The 15,323-nt window shown below is 39.9% G+C and overlaps 1 protein-coding gene across 3 annotated transcripts in view; it reads left to right on the forward strand.

Annotated features, from left to right (window-relative positions):
* Positions 1-816: 816 nt before the first annotated feature.
* The window catches only part of LOC120540829 (MLX interacting protein), a 63,033-nt gene continuing 48,526 nt past the window's right edge, over positions 817-15,323 (forward strand). For all 3 annotated transcript variants that reach the window (XM_039771908.1, XM_039771909.1, XM_039771912.1), the window contains exon 1: positions 817-1,360. In XM_039771908.1, coding sequence (XP_039627842.1) covers positions 1,047-1,360 — 314 coding nt within the window. In that variant the 5' untranslated portion in view covers positions 817-1,046. The remainder of the gene's footprint in view (positions 1,361-15,323) is intronic.

Below are 15,323 nucleotides of genomic sequence, written 5' to 3' on the forward strand. Positions count from 1 at the left end.
TAAATGAGTATAATAAAAATACCCCCTACACACACACACACAAACACACTTAAACATACAAAAACTGGTTTGGATAACAACTGCGGCCAACAACAGGCGTGGGGGTGTCTGAGAATTTCTGCAAGTGACAAGACCTGGTGTTATATGTGTATTTGGAGGTGAGCAGAGTGCAAAGTAAAGGAGCCAGCATGGTTACGTGTAATGTTCCAGTGTTGCGCACATCCATATCAGAGGGAAAGTTCTTGGATCTCACAAACTGGGGTCTGCCCAGCAGATAGTCCATTATCCAGGACACCACTGGTTCACCCATCTGCATATCTCTGAGTTTACGCCTTAACAGGGATGGCCAGATGGTATTGAATGTGAAAACCAAAAAACATAATCCGCCCAGGGCAGTAGGTCTACATGTATAGTTTGTAAATTTATTTTTAATAAATATAGTTCAGATGTGACTTACCTTTGACCTTACAGTATTTAAAGTACAGTTCTAAAATACTTTTTTTTCCTTTGCCAAGTCCATCCATTTTTTTTTACCTAATTATAAATCTCCACATTTGGAAGAGAAAAAATAATTAAATAAAAGAAAGCATCCTAGTTAGAATCGTGGATTGCAGAGGGTTGATTTAATATGGTTAAATTATTCAACTTATTTAGCGCTGTCCAATTTGAAATTTTACAGCGACAAGTCACAATTCACGCAGCTTTCGATTATCTGGTTCGCCGTTGCTGTATACATTACTAAGGCGCTGCCCTTAAGTGGGCGTCGCTTCTGTACTGCCCAATCGCTGCTCCGTTTGCCAGTGACGTTCCATCGGTCTTGCTCCACCCTCTTCAGAGCTCTGCAGCCTGGCTGGCAGACGTCTTCAGAAAGCTTGGGCTGCTGGGCGAAGTAAAGGGCTGGCAGGGCGATGGAGAGAAGTATTTTTTTTGTTATAGGCCACCCGTCAGTGTTAGGAGTATAATTGTAGTTTCTTACTTTTTTGTGCATTATTTACCACTAACAAAGGAACTGGTTTCGGTTTTTCCGTGACGGGACCCGTAGAACCATGGCCGCTGGCGAAATGCGGGTATGCCACCGGGTCCCTGTTTGTTACAAACAGGACCAAGACGACGACTCGGATGTCGAAGAATCCAACCTGGGGCTCCGGAGATCCGATGGCCACGAGCCTCAAATCATCCACAGCGGCCACTTTATGGTGTCCTCTCCTCATAGCGAGCACCCTCCCAAAAAAGGCTACGACTTCGATACAGTCAACAAGCAGACTTGTCAGACATACTGTTTTGGAAAAGCGAGTTCCTCTCACCTCTCTATAGACGCATCCCTCACCAAGCTCTTCGAGTGCATGACTTTGGCGTACAGGTAAGGGGTCGATAGAAGGGTAAGGAGCACGCGGGGCTCTGTGGACCACTCTTGTCGGACAGAAGTGAAACTTTCTTCGCCACCCCCACCCTTCCTCCCTTGTTGTCACTGACCCTGAAGCACAAGTGGAGTTTCCAGCAGGCACGAGAGTCGACGTCAGACGCCCTTCGAGAAAGCAGACACCCCAGCGCCTTTTGTCTCTCGTTGCAAACACGTCGGAAGGAACGGCTTTATCTGCCGAGCCGTGACCGAGGTCGGCTGAGGCTGCCTGCTCATTCGTATCCCAAGTTCGGAAGCGACGCGCGTGGCGGAGTGGCGCCTGCTTGAAAGCGAAAGCGTTGTCTCTGCACGTCGCTTTTTAGCCCTGCTTGCTTTCCTGTATAGTTGAGTCCTGCTAGTAATTGTTCTCTTGTACTGCCTAACCCTTAGACGAGTTATAATGATTTGCATGAACTAAACTGGCGGTCGAAACCCCCAACATATGCATTGAATTTGACCCTGGACTGGCAAACCACGCAACGCTTCGCCAATCCTTTTGTTCTGCGAGACCTCATCGGCATAAATGACAGCTGCTCCTTTTTATAGCTGCAAGGCATTCGATGCACAAGCATTCGCTCTGTTTATTTATTTCACTCGCCGTGCTTACCTCTTAGTGAGGTCTTCTTTTGGAAACCGGTCGAAGTCGCTGGCTCTCGGTCTCCATCACTTTCCTGCGCCTTAAACGTTAGGAACGGTGCGAGACCCAGTGCACGATGACAGTTTTTCTTTGTCTGTGCAAACAAAGACTTGTTGGCCAAATTATAATTTATGTTTGGCCATTTTGAATATTAAAACCCCTCGTACACTTTCCCCTTTTTGTTCTGATGAACCTCTTTTTTTGCATTTATTTGGCAGGCACGTTTATCCAAAGCGTTGATAAAAAATACACATTTCAGCACGCTTGCCTGATGCTGGGGAGAGAGCTGGCGCTTTCTGATTATAGTTAATCCCCAGCCTGCTTTTGTCACCCCACTTGCACCTTTGTATTGGTTGCAGGTATTCTTTCAAACCAGTTTCTAAATATTGTTCAAGTATTCAAATTAATGAGATGGCCTTTTAAAGGAACACTTGTTGTTTTTACTCCCCTACAGTAAACCATTCCAGTATTTTTGTTAGATTTGTTTTGTTGTTGTTGTTGTGTCCACTTATATGATTAACACAGTTAGGTATCAAAGGGGTCATGTTGCCTGTTTTCTCTTTGCACCTTCATGTTAATGACAGGCAGTGTGTTGTGGTGGTTAAGGCTTTGGACAACAAAAGTAGTGGTTCACATCCCATCCTTAAGACTGTGTGACTTTGAGCAGGTCATTTCATCTGTCTGTGCTTGGAAAAACACAAATGCAGCCAATTTGTATGTCAAATGTTGTTAGTTACCTTGGATAATGGTGTAAGTCAGTAATAAAATTATAAAATGCTTATTAACATGATGTTGCATGGTACCTAGTAAGTTGAAAGAGAGAGGATTCAGTCTTGTAGTAGTTTAGTGTTTGGCTTGCCAGCTGCAGTTTCAGTAGTGGTATTGTCACATGCAACTATGTACACTAAAATTCCTGCTTGAATATCTGACCAACATCCAATTAATGGCATTAAGATGAAATTTCAGAGTGCCATATTTCACAAAGGAACAAAAAAAAAGGAAGATCATTCATGGTGGTCTGTGGCTGCAGGTTTTCTTCTTTTTGTGGACTTCCTGCCATGAGTGAGCTGTTATTGGCCAGTCTCTGTCTTTTGTTTTAGTCCAGAAATTACAGGCTGGTTATACAAATGTTTGCTGAATGAAGCAAGATTTTTATGTGTGTGTTGGGTAAGAATTCATTCTTTTTGCTTTTTCTTTTCTTAAGCTTCTGTTTTAATAGCTGTCACTTGTTTAATAAGCACAGAATTTAGTAACACTGAAGCGGTTACACTTTATTATTCAGTGTTACTTGCACTGGTGTCTGCTCTATTTGGACATAGCTTACAGCACAATTTTCACAGAAAAGGTCAATTCAAGAGAGTTAAGCATGTAAGGGTATGACAAACCCCACATTTCTCAATTTCTTATACATGTAAATCTCATGCCGCTGCTGCTGCACTTTCCCACATGTCAAATAAGAGGGGAGGAAAAGGTCAGCTTATTTAACAATAAGAGCCATTCAAAGGAAGAGTGACACCCCCTGGTTGTGAAATTGATTGGAAGTAACCTCTGCAGCCCCAGGGGGCCCTAGGGCTGAACTTGAGAACCTCTGGCCTGGAGGTTTAGGGAAAGTCTGAGTTGACGCTGAGGTGGAATGAAGATTACTGCGGTAGGCACAGAAGAGTCCCACTCTCAGGGATGACTTGGTCAGTGTGTGCAAGAGGTTTTGCAGTGCGGTTTGAATGCGAGTGCTGATGGAGCTTCACAGGCAGACCTACAAAGTGTCAGCGTTAGCAAGCAAGTGCAATTAAACGAGCATAAACAGTGCAGCCTGCGCCATAAGCACAAAGCTGAAATGAAAGTTGCATCACTTTATTCTCTATGCTTCAATAATTAAACTTGATTTACTATTTCTTTATATTTTAACGTTTATGCTTAATAAATTACTGGCTTCTAATTTAGGAAATGGTGGGAACAAAAACCATTACTGATATCCCTGAACAGAATTTGGCACTTAACTCATCCTTCAGCCCAATTTTTTTTTTTTCTTTTCCCCAGGTTTACTAGTTTTGAGGTTAACTCACATACTTCATCCCAGATGATGTCAGTCGGGTTGCTGTCTCCTGTTTCTTTATTCACCCACTTGATTCTTGTGGCGGGCCTAATCATTTGGCAATTACTGTTTGTGCAGGTCCTAAAATTCAGTTATCACCGAAAAGCGGCTAATAATTAACTTCCTTAAGTGCCTAGTAAAATAAGAATATACAGAGGTCCATTCAGCAAGAACTGATAAGAATTGGTAATGAGTGCCATGTTCTAGATGCTTTACCTACCAGGTCTCTCCACTTAGGCTGAAGGACATTAGAAGGTAAGGTGTCTTTATAACATCACACTCATTAGGCCGAGCCGCTTACTGTTAGATGGAGACTGATGGGCAGAGGCAATCAATCACTGACTCGCACAGGAACCTCTGCATTATACCATCTGCCCTATTACGTCCAGCTGTGTGCTAACAGACTATTCTGGAAAATGAACAATATATGAGCAGTCCTTTCTTTCTTTCACTATAGAAGTATACTACTAAGGTCATCAGTACACTAAAACTGATGTCACATTGTGAAACATTCTGACCTGTCATTGTTTACACGTCTTAAACAACTATTATCATAAACTGATAATTTCTGTATTATCTATATCTGTTATTTATTTATTATGTTACATATTTACTGACTATATGTATCTAGGTTGCATAATACATACATTGCATCAATGTTCATATTGCTTACTACACGCCAATATTGCTGCTACTTCTTTGTCTTGTCTTTGCACAATGTCTTGTCTTGTTTGTGTTTTAATTTTAAATCTTAATTTTATTTTTTTTTATTTGCACTTCATGTTGTTACACTGAGCTTCACGATTTCATCTATCTGTATACTTGTATGTGGTTGAGGTGACAGTAAAGTTTGCTTTCACATTAATTTAGTTTTCATGGGTTTGTCAGACTAGCTGACTGTAGTGGCTAATCTCATCACTGCATCATGTAATTTAAACCACTGAAAATTGCCATCTAATTTGCCAGCTGTGTGTTGACCTTCCAGCACAGTCGTGCTCGCCTCTTTTTGTGTGATGGCCTGACAAGGCCAACACTGTATACAATTTTTTTTTTATTTTTAAATCCTTTAATCGCCATATACAATTTCTTGTATTCTTAATGTAATTTTTTGCATAACCCAACTTACTGCCCAGTTTTTTGGTATCGGCTATTTGTACAGCGCCCTTGGAGCAATTGCAGGTTAAGGGCCTTGCTCAAGGGCCCAATGGTGTAGCATTCCTTCTGTCACTGCCCAGATTCATACCGACAGCATTTAAATTACCAGCTGAGATCCTTTAGCCACAGAGCCGCCACAGTAGATGAAGGGTTAACAGCTGCAACTAGTTAGCTGCAATATTAACCCCTTCTTCTCTTCCCCCATTTTATAGTGCTTCAAACACTAGGCATCAGACTGAAAAGCTTCCCTTCCCTCACAGGTGGCACAGGGTAGTGCTGCTGCTTTGCAGTAAGGAGTCTGTCGAAGATTGTGGGTTCACTTCCAGGTTCCTCCCAGTTTGGATAGTGCTTTGAGTACTGAGAAAAGTGCTACATAAATGTAATGAATTATTATTATTTTTAAGCTAAAGTGCACCATTTCTTATTCCTTGTTGCGGCGCTCTATGCATTGGTTGTCAACTGTCATTAGCAAAGATCCCACCCCAGCCACTAACGACACAATCAGAACTGCATGGTTTTTCCATGGCAAGTCATGGAGTAGTTGGCGTGACATGTCATGTGACGCCGACTCGCTATGGTTATGTCAATGAAGGTTTCAACTGAAAATTGTTGGAAATGTTGCATAAGGTGGTCGGACCTTAAATTTAAAACTAACAAAAAAACAGTGCAAGTGTGTCACAGCATGAAACAAATCATGAGTTAGTACAATAGTTTGCCAAAATTACTAATTAAGGGAGCGAGACAAAAAAAATAAATAAACAGAAGGCAAATCTTGACCAAATATGCCTTTGTTGTCACTGCCTGGTCTTTGTCTATTAAGTAATTCCTGGGCACACACCATTAGTCTAAATGTGGAGCGGTAGTGGGTGGAGTGACCTTTCCACTATATCCAATGGCCCAAATAATTCAGGGATAAATTCATACCTGAATGCATACATGGTAGTCAGTAATTTTACACTTTTGTTAACCCAGAGAAACTAATATCCAGTACTCGCAGGTCAGCCATGTTTGGAAGGTGGTAGGTAAACCCACCACAGCACAAAGTTGTTATAGAGAAGTACATTAGTGAATGCATGTTTGTTTATAATTGACTAGCCACATTACCTGGCAAAGACAGGTCATTAGAATACATTCCTAAATATTTGATATCTCTTCTCTGTGTGTACCTTTGTCACCTTTTCTTGGTATCTTCGTGTATCCAAACCTCTCTCCGGGACGTTCCTGTAAAGCCCGCTTCTCAGACTCTTGTCATTTTGAGCAGCCTTGCTCGTCTCCTGTAGCTGCTTTGCCTTTACTCTTCCACAGGTGTCTCTCACTTGCAGTTTCTCTTTTGATCAAGTCACCAAAGTCCAGCTGACCTGTCAGACTGCTCAGAGCTTTTTTTTTTTCAACCTCTTCGCTGGAGTGGAACCCTGCGCGAATGGTTACCTTGCTCACGGAACCCTGTGCAATTATCCACCAGTATGTCCTATATCATTAGGACTTTTTCGGTGGAACAAAGATTGAAAAACACTGGCTCAGAGCGACCAGACACACACAGACCTTAGCCTTTTTTATACATTACATGATTTTATTGTATTATAAAGTTTGACTCTAAAGTACATGTGAACAATCGGAGCGTTTACTTGTGCTTTAAATGGCGAGTAAGGTCTTATTCCGGTTAGAGAAATCAGGTAATCGGGTGGCCATGTAAACCCTTAACCGGGTTACTGTTAAGGATTTTGTTCTCTGCACATGTCTGTTGCACTCTGTCACACACACTTTCAGCAGCCAAAGGTAGAAGCATTCATGAAAACATTGCCAGAAGCAAATGTTTCTTCCTTCTGGCTAAAATAATAAGTCTCAGTATTTCAGAAATCGCTGAAATTATGTGGATTTGCTGAATGTACAGGGGCTAAGCTCAGCAACACAATCTCCAGAACAGTAGGGTAACGTGTTAAAAATAATTAGCGTTATGTAGTCTGATTACTTAATAAAGTAATGAATAACCTAAGACAACTCTTACCTTATTAAAGTAAAAATATCTGTGTCGTTAATTGTTTCAGCAGCATTGGGTGTAAGGCAAAATGAACACAAGCCAGCATGCCGGTCCTTTGCCTGCCTCAGTTGCACAGTCCAGCAGGAAGGAGTGTGCTGTGTGCAATCTGGCAACAGAAACTTGTAAATAAACCGTCTTGTGTGACTAAACATATTAATAAAACACCAGAAAATGATTATAGGCGGCATGCTGTTTTTCACATTCACACATTTTAGTGTAGTTGACAGATAGTGCGGCAGACAACTGGGTACCTTGCCCCACCGGGACGCCTGGAGAAGGGAAGGACTGGGAGAGGGGTAATATCGTCAATGAGGCACCAGAGGGCAGCCCCCCTGGCCCATGGATTTGGAGCTTGGAAGCTCAACCCTGTTGGGGACATTGGCCTCTGTCAGGGGTGGGCGCCTCGATGATCCCAGAGCCCTGGATGGCAGCACTTCTGCCACACCAGGAAGTGCAAGGGGAGGCAGAGTACAGAGTTTGAGAGGAGTGAAGGAGGCAGCAGCAGAAGAAGAGCAGAGAAGTAAAAGAACTGAGCTGAGTATTGTGGTGATTGGTGCACTGTACTGTGCAGAAAAATAATAAATAGCATGTTTGGCCTGTGTGTCCTGCTGTTTGTCTGTGTCCGGGCTGATATTCCACAATAGACAGATACCTTATTGATCCCGAGGGAAATTCAACGACCAGTAGCCCAGAAATAATTATATCAATTTAAATCCAAACATTTAAGTACACTTACTACACAAATAACAAATACTGTACAATTAATGCAGTCGCAGCACTCTTGATGGTACATACAGTAATGCCAGTGCAGTGAGAATGACACTGGAGTTCTTTGCCAAAGGAGAACTCCAGACTACTTGCCTGTGTTAAGCATGCATTTTTTTTTTGTTTTGGTTTAAAAAAGCCGGTTTCTGCTTTAATGGGGTTATTCACCTCAGTCTGTGTGTGCGTGTAAATGGTTGGTTTACAGTTTGAGGATTAACAGGCAACCTTTTCATCTACAGTTCAGTTCTTTCCACAGTTCTCTTCATTGGTGTCATTTAAATACAATGCCTGACCTTTTCTATTTTGTTGCTCCACTTTATCAGATTGGTGTATTTATTGTGCAATTGGCCTTGCCTTGCGTCATGATGCTTACATTGCCTTGTCACTGTGATTGGTCATTATGATGCCAAACACCGTGGGTGGAAGTAGGCACCAATACTGTCAAGTTGTCGCTGTTAAGCAGTGGTCCACCTTGGTTGTCCTGGAGGACTGGTGATTGTCATTGCAACCAATCCCTTAATCTGAGGATGCCAGTTAATGAGTCTTATTGAACTTGGTTTAATTTGATCTCTTGGGAGGTACAAAAATCTGAGACGTGTGCATGTTTTGTTAAATATGGCACAGTGTTCTGTCAAAGTAATCTGGCCGAGGGGGATTCTGTATCACAGCATTCCTAACTAGTTAGGAGTTTGCATCACCAGTGTTGCCAATGGTGTAGCCTCTTTGTGGTGTGGTTTACTATCCGTCTCTTAGACAAAGGATCAAATTGAGCCCTGATGCTTTTTAGGATCAGTCAGACTTATGACCTTGTCTCATGCTGTAATTCTTAACAAAATTATGACATAGTGTTCCTGCTAACTTGTTTGTTTCCTCTTCTGATGAGAGTTTCTTTTCAAATGTCCGTGCATTACGTGTAATTGCATTTGACCGATGTAGAGGATTAGCCTGTGTACAAAGGCACTGTTTTGAAGTGGGCTAATCCTGTAAACAGGCTCTTCTAATTGGAGGGACATAGTGTGCTTAATTGGGACTGTGCTTGAGTGGTAGTCTTACTCGAAATGTGAATTGTGCTTTTAGATGGCCTATACACTTATTTGTGCATTTTTGTGTGTGGTTTTTTTTTCTGCTTCAAGGGCAGGAAAGATTATGGCCATTTGGGTATTAGGAAATGTTAACATATGGCAAACGTTGCACATAAGCACTTTGTTCCATAGTTACCAGGTATTTGTAGTTCCTTTACTTAATGAGCTTAAAGCTAAAACAATTGTGTTATTCCTGCATTTACAGACAATTTTTAGTAAGGAATAATACTGTCTCCTTTTTTAGGTGATAAAACCTCCTCAGTGTTTTGAGCATACTGAAGTGTTTTTTTTTGTTTAGGGCTTTGAATATATATGAATTAAAAACAGAAATCATTTGCAAATAGTAATAAAGTCTCCAGTGCCAGAGAGCGAGCCAATATTCGTTGATATTATTACGCAAATTAGTCTAATATTCAAAATGATTAATAGTAATGCCAACAAAAGTGGTGAAGTTTGGGATTTTGTTTCTTTAAGTACGTGACATGGAGATGTTGCTTAACAATTCTGCCTACTGTCTTTTCTGTCGGATAAGGTTTTGTGATCATTGGTGCTTAATGTGCGTTTTTTGAGCCTCCTAGAATTCATGCTGGCTTCCACATTGTGCTTTTGTTGTCAAAGTAAAGTTTTTTTTTTTTTAAGTAACAAATATTTGAAAGAACGGAGCCAAACAGCTGCAGAACCTCAATAATAGGGCTTATTCAGCGTAATCATGTTACGTTTGATGACAGTCGTATGTCTTGGGAATTGAATCAGTGTGGGATTTATGTCTGTATAAATTGAACTCTGGTTTGTGAAGTGGTGGGTTTTTGTTTTGTTTTTTTTTTTAAACTGTTTTTCCGCAGTGTGGCACATCTTTGCAGTGACTTGTAGTTTTTCCTGAAAGGTGTTGCCTGCATTAGATTACTGTATGAAATTGCAGCTTGTCAGATTAAATGATTAAATAGCAAAGCAGTCTTTTAAGAGACTAATGAGATGTTCGGTGTATATGTGAAACAAAGGGCATTAAATAGCCATGGGTACGTTTTATATTTTAGATTCGTTAAACATTTTTACTTGTGCTGCAAGAGTTTAGTGTAATGGAGTGCCAATTTGTTTTGTGGATTTGAGATATAAACAGTTTGTTTTTGTACCGTTCATGCTACCTTATATAAATGTTTTTTTTTCTTCAGTTGTAAACATGGCATCAGTGTCTAGAACAGAGTGTCCAATGTGTATGCAGGATTTACCTCATTTGTTTTTGTTTGTAGTAGAAATAAAGTTTTACTTTTTTATCATTTACTAATGCAATAAAATTAGGGTTTTAGAAAAAAAAAAAGTTATTACTCAATGCAGTCAACGGCATTTTGAAATTGTTGATCTTCCTGCACAGCAGCTTAGACAAACATGAGGACACCAGGGCAATGCTGCAAATGAAAAGGCATCCATCAGAACATAACAGCACTACTGGAATTTGCCAACAGCTAAACCAGCTTTGCTCTTGGCGCCCTCAAGTTTAGCCGTTGTGGCCCTTGTCTTGCACTTTTAGGATATTTATTAAATTGTTTTAGCCAAGTCTTTGGGGTCATTTCCTTTTAAGATGCAAGGTCTGCCTTTTTTTAATGTGGCTTTTGTTTGTGCCAAGCTTGTCAGTCACTTACTCAATGAGACAAATTGTGATGACCTCCATATGTGAAGTATATTTAAAAATGCAAATTATCACTCCTTTCATAAACCTGAAAAACAATAGCAGGCACTTGAAAAATATTTCTTATTGAACACTACAACTTACTTATTAACGTGTAAACTTCTTCTCCACAGCAGGGCAAGTTTATTTTCTCTCTTCTGGCTTGCCAGTTTCAAACAAAACACATTTCTCTCTTTTGCAAAATGAACTAGTAAGGGAAAACATCCTTTCTGATAAAAGATTTGTGTATTTTTCCATTCATCTCTGGTTTTTCCAACCCTTTTTATTCTTATGTATGGTTTTAGTGAGCCAGGTGACATCATTGTCATGTCATTTTGGTGACATCAGGTGCAAAGCAGGCCATAACTCCAACCAGGGTGCTAGTACAGTATTTCACAAGGCACTCTCACATACTTGGGTCAGTTTGAAGTTTCCCGTTAGTAAACACATGGCTTCAGGGTGTCGGAGGAGTATTGATGAGAAACTCAACACAAACTCAACACTTACCTGCTCTTTTGCCTGCTTTTTATTTTCTTACTTTTATTATTATTTTTTACTGTGTACAGTGTCCTTGAGTGTTTTGAAAGGCGCTTTAAAATAAAATGTATTATTATTATTAAGGAATGGACTGTGGAGCTGTGAGGCAACAGTGGAAACCACTGTGCTGCCAGTTGGAAAATACAGTGAATGATAATGAAATATTTAGTTGAAAATGTGTTGCTGATATACCTGTCATAAGCCTGGACCGTTGCTTCTGTAGGAAAGAGTAGACAGTTGGTTATTTTTTCACTTGCACACAAGACCTTCTCTGCTGAAAGACCAGACATGCAGCTACTCTTCCACCAAACCATCATTTATGAAGAACACTGTGCTCTTCAGCCTCCCTACCCATTGGCCTACATTTTCTGAATTTGATCTGATAATTGGAGGTTAACTCAAACATGAGGTAATGTGTCTCCAAAACCAAAAGGTCCTCTTAAGCTCATAACTACAAACTGAACTCTTGCTTACACTGTTGGATGCAGCATACTCCTGCATGTATAAGCAGACATAGGCCTGTACCTGGAAATGGACTTGAGTCCAATCAACAGAAGCTACACCTTCCTGGAAAAACAAGGTACAGTATATGCTTTTCTGCAAATGGAGAACTATAGGCACATGGAATGAGTTACCAAGTATGGTGGCAGACCGTAAGACTCTTTGAGACATTTAGAGCTTGAGTTTGTTTTGGAGGAATTTGGTAGTTGGCTCCAGTAGAACCCCGTGACCCTGTGTTAGGATATAGCAGGTTGGAAGAATGGAATTTGGTAGATAGGATTGGCAAGCTGCTGGGCTGAATGGCATGTTCTAATTAAAAGTCTTTTTTAATGTTCTTTATTTTCTGTGGTTTAAAACTGTCTTTGGGGCCAGGAAACCCTTACATTCTGTTATAGGGCTGGAACTTTTGTCTTGTCTATCAGATTTTTGAGCTAGTCAGTTTCTGGTCATTTTATTTCCATAAAGAAATTGGAGTCTAATCTCTGTGCCAGATTTTCCTTAACATCAGAGGACACAACAAAGATCCTACGCCTAAAGTGAGCTGAGATGTACATCAGCCCCCTGTGAACACGAGGAAAAGGCTATGAGAGCACTGCACTACAAGCAAAGCTCATCACTCGAACCCAGCACAAAATCATCCGCAGAGCATTCAAGTTTTGATAGCATTAAACTGTTCCACCTGTGTGAGGATAAATTAAAGTTCTAAACAGAAGCCAGCCAACCTGTTCTCTTATGTGTAATACAGATTTTATTTTTTAATCATTAAGTTTGGCTTTTCGGTGAAGCCATATGGCATACTGTAGATTTAAAAAAAAAAAACCAAAAACAATTTTTCTGATTCTACTGGGCATCTGTTTCCATCAGGGTGTTTTGAAGTATGCTAAATTCATTTCTGCCCTGTAATGTTTATTTCTGGTACCATTTTCAGGAGTTGCCTTTTTGCAGAGCAGTTGCACAGTTTTACTTTGGAAGTTGAGTGGAAGTGTGCCACATGTGACGTAACTGCTGAGACAGTATGAATGTCTGATCACCTAGTTATCTGATATTACAGAGAAAAACAATACTTGACTTGTTGATGTGTGCTTTCTTTGTCTGAATTTTATGGCTAGATAAAATATAGGGCACACTTTTTCTTACAGAGCCGGGCGTGGTTATCAACGTTTGTTTCAACTTCTGATCGTGATCATTTTCAGTTTTGTCTTTCTTCAGACAACATAACAATAGCCCTCCCTTGCCCTTGGCTGTGGATCAGATCGAGGGTAAGCAGCCTGAAAAAAAAAAAACATAATTTCCAAAAGAGAAACGCTGAACAAAAAATCTTATAAAATCCATTAACTCCAAAAACCTCTGAATAAATTGCCTGTTGCTTCCTCATATTTTTACAGTCTTTGCTTAAATCAATAAATTGTAGTGTTACTTAAAGACGAGTGTGGCCCAGTAGTTACCTTGAATATACAGTCGACTTTGGTTAATCGGACCACCGTTAATTGTACCAACTGCTTATTCGGACCGAATCCTAAAGAAACGAAACAGATCATATTACATAAGCCTAATATTGTTCGCTTATTTGGACCAAAATTCCGTTTAATCAGACCAAAGAACTTGACAGAGAATAAGAAAAAGAAGCCACACGTTGCCTGCAGAAAGCAGATGTAAGCATAAAGCGGAAGACCAGGAAAGTGATGATGATGACTCTAATGAGTTAGTGCAAGTGACAACACAGGATGCCAGGAAATGCATTGAAACTTTGCACTGCTATTTCATGCAGGAGGGAAAGGAAGGCAGTCCCATTGATGCGTTAGATGTTTGTGGTGATTTTGTTCAAGAGCAGTGCGTCAACAGAATGCGTCAGATCACACTCGACAAATTCTTCGAACGTTGACTGGAATTTGGTAATGTAACGTTTTTTATTGTGCTTCGCATGCTGAGTGTCATGTAGATCGTTTTGAAGAATTTGTAGATTTCTTTTTCAATAAACAAAGTTGTAAGCAACCGTACGTGTACATGTACGTAGTTCTTGTTTGTATGTTCGCCATACGCATGTGCAGCACAATAAAAGTCATAATGACATTTTAATATGTTACTTATAGCACGTCCCATCTTGGTTGCACATGTATAGGGCATGTTCGTGTAATCAGACCAGCCGGTTATTAGGAACAAAATGATCGCGTCCCGATGTGGTCCGATTAACAGGAATCGACTGTACTGTAATTAGTGGCCAGGAACCCCCATGTGCTGAGAAAAGAAAGATAAGTAAAGTGGGAGAGTTATTGAAGTGTTTTATGAATTATTAGCATAAAGCAGTAACTATTTAAAGATCAGTTAAGCTTTCTTTTTTCCACAATGGTTCTAGATTTTGTTCCTAATACAGCACTCCTTTGGCATGGGATCTGACAGCACAACCTCTCCACCATTAAACAAACCTTTCTGTGATATGGAGTCCTATGTGTGTTTTATATAATTCTGAAAATTCTTTTATACACTGTGATTACACATGCAAGTTCATAAAATGTTTGGTGCTTAACGCTTAAATGGGTTAGTGACTTATTATTATTATTTAGTCGCTGACGTTTGATTTGATAAGGCCACCTGACATTAATATCCTACTTATCTCTAGAGACTTAAACTAGGATGCTACATATAAGGACTCTACGTTTCTACTTTTTATGTACGTATCTTATACAAGCCCATATTAATTTATATTTCTGTTATTTATTCATTATTATTCTTACCTAATTTAACATTCTTTTTTGAATTACATCCTGTGTGTGAAGACGCACTGTAGAAATAAATGTTGTTGTTGTTGCTGTTTGAGTTCCTATAAGGTAGTTTTACAAAATGTTACAGTATGTGATCTCGTGTATAGTTATTGTACTGTACTGGCTATTTGCAAGATGTTGCTATCCCAGTTGTGACAAACTTGCATTTGATCTCTGTTTACATTTTTATGCCTATCATGGAGCATGGAGTGGTTAAGAAAATAATTAAGGTAAAATCAACTTCTGCCAATTTCTGTCTCTGATTGGCAGCATCATCTGGTGCATTTATGAAGTGTGAGCTCAACAGACAAACATGCTTAAATTTTGCATTCTGAAAGCAAACTAAACTATTAAATATCAAGCACAAATACAAAAGCTTTTGAAGTAGAAGTATACCAATAGTGGCTTTTGACAGAAAACTGGTTCTGAATCCATCTGCCACTTTGAAAATGTCACAGGGTGATTCAGAATCTTAAAAGAAGCACTGAAATGTAATTTGTTATGCAGTGCTTAATATATTCAAAACTGTGTAGCAAGTTGGGAATGACCATTTTACATCAATAGTTTTCCATGCCATCTCAGTAGAATTTATGCTCGCTGGGTGTGGTTGCCAAGCACTAGACACAAGAAAATCAAATTAGATAAGTTGGTGCTGGATGCATGTTCATTGACTTTATTGCATCTTTTTTTACAAG

Source organism: Polypterus senegalus, chromosome 12, assembly GCF_016835505.1.
Source record: "Polypterus senegalus isolate Bchr_013 chromosome 12, ASM1683550v1, whole genome shotgun sequence".
Taxonomy (NCBI): domain Eukaryota; kingdom Metazoa; phylum Chordata; class Cladistia; order Polypteriformes; family Polypteridae; genus Polypterus; species Polypterus senegalus.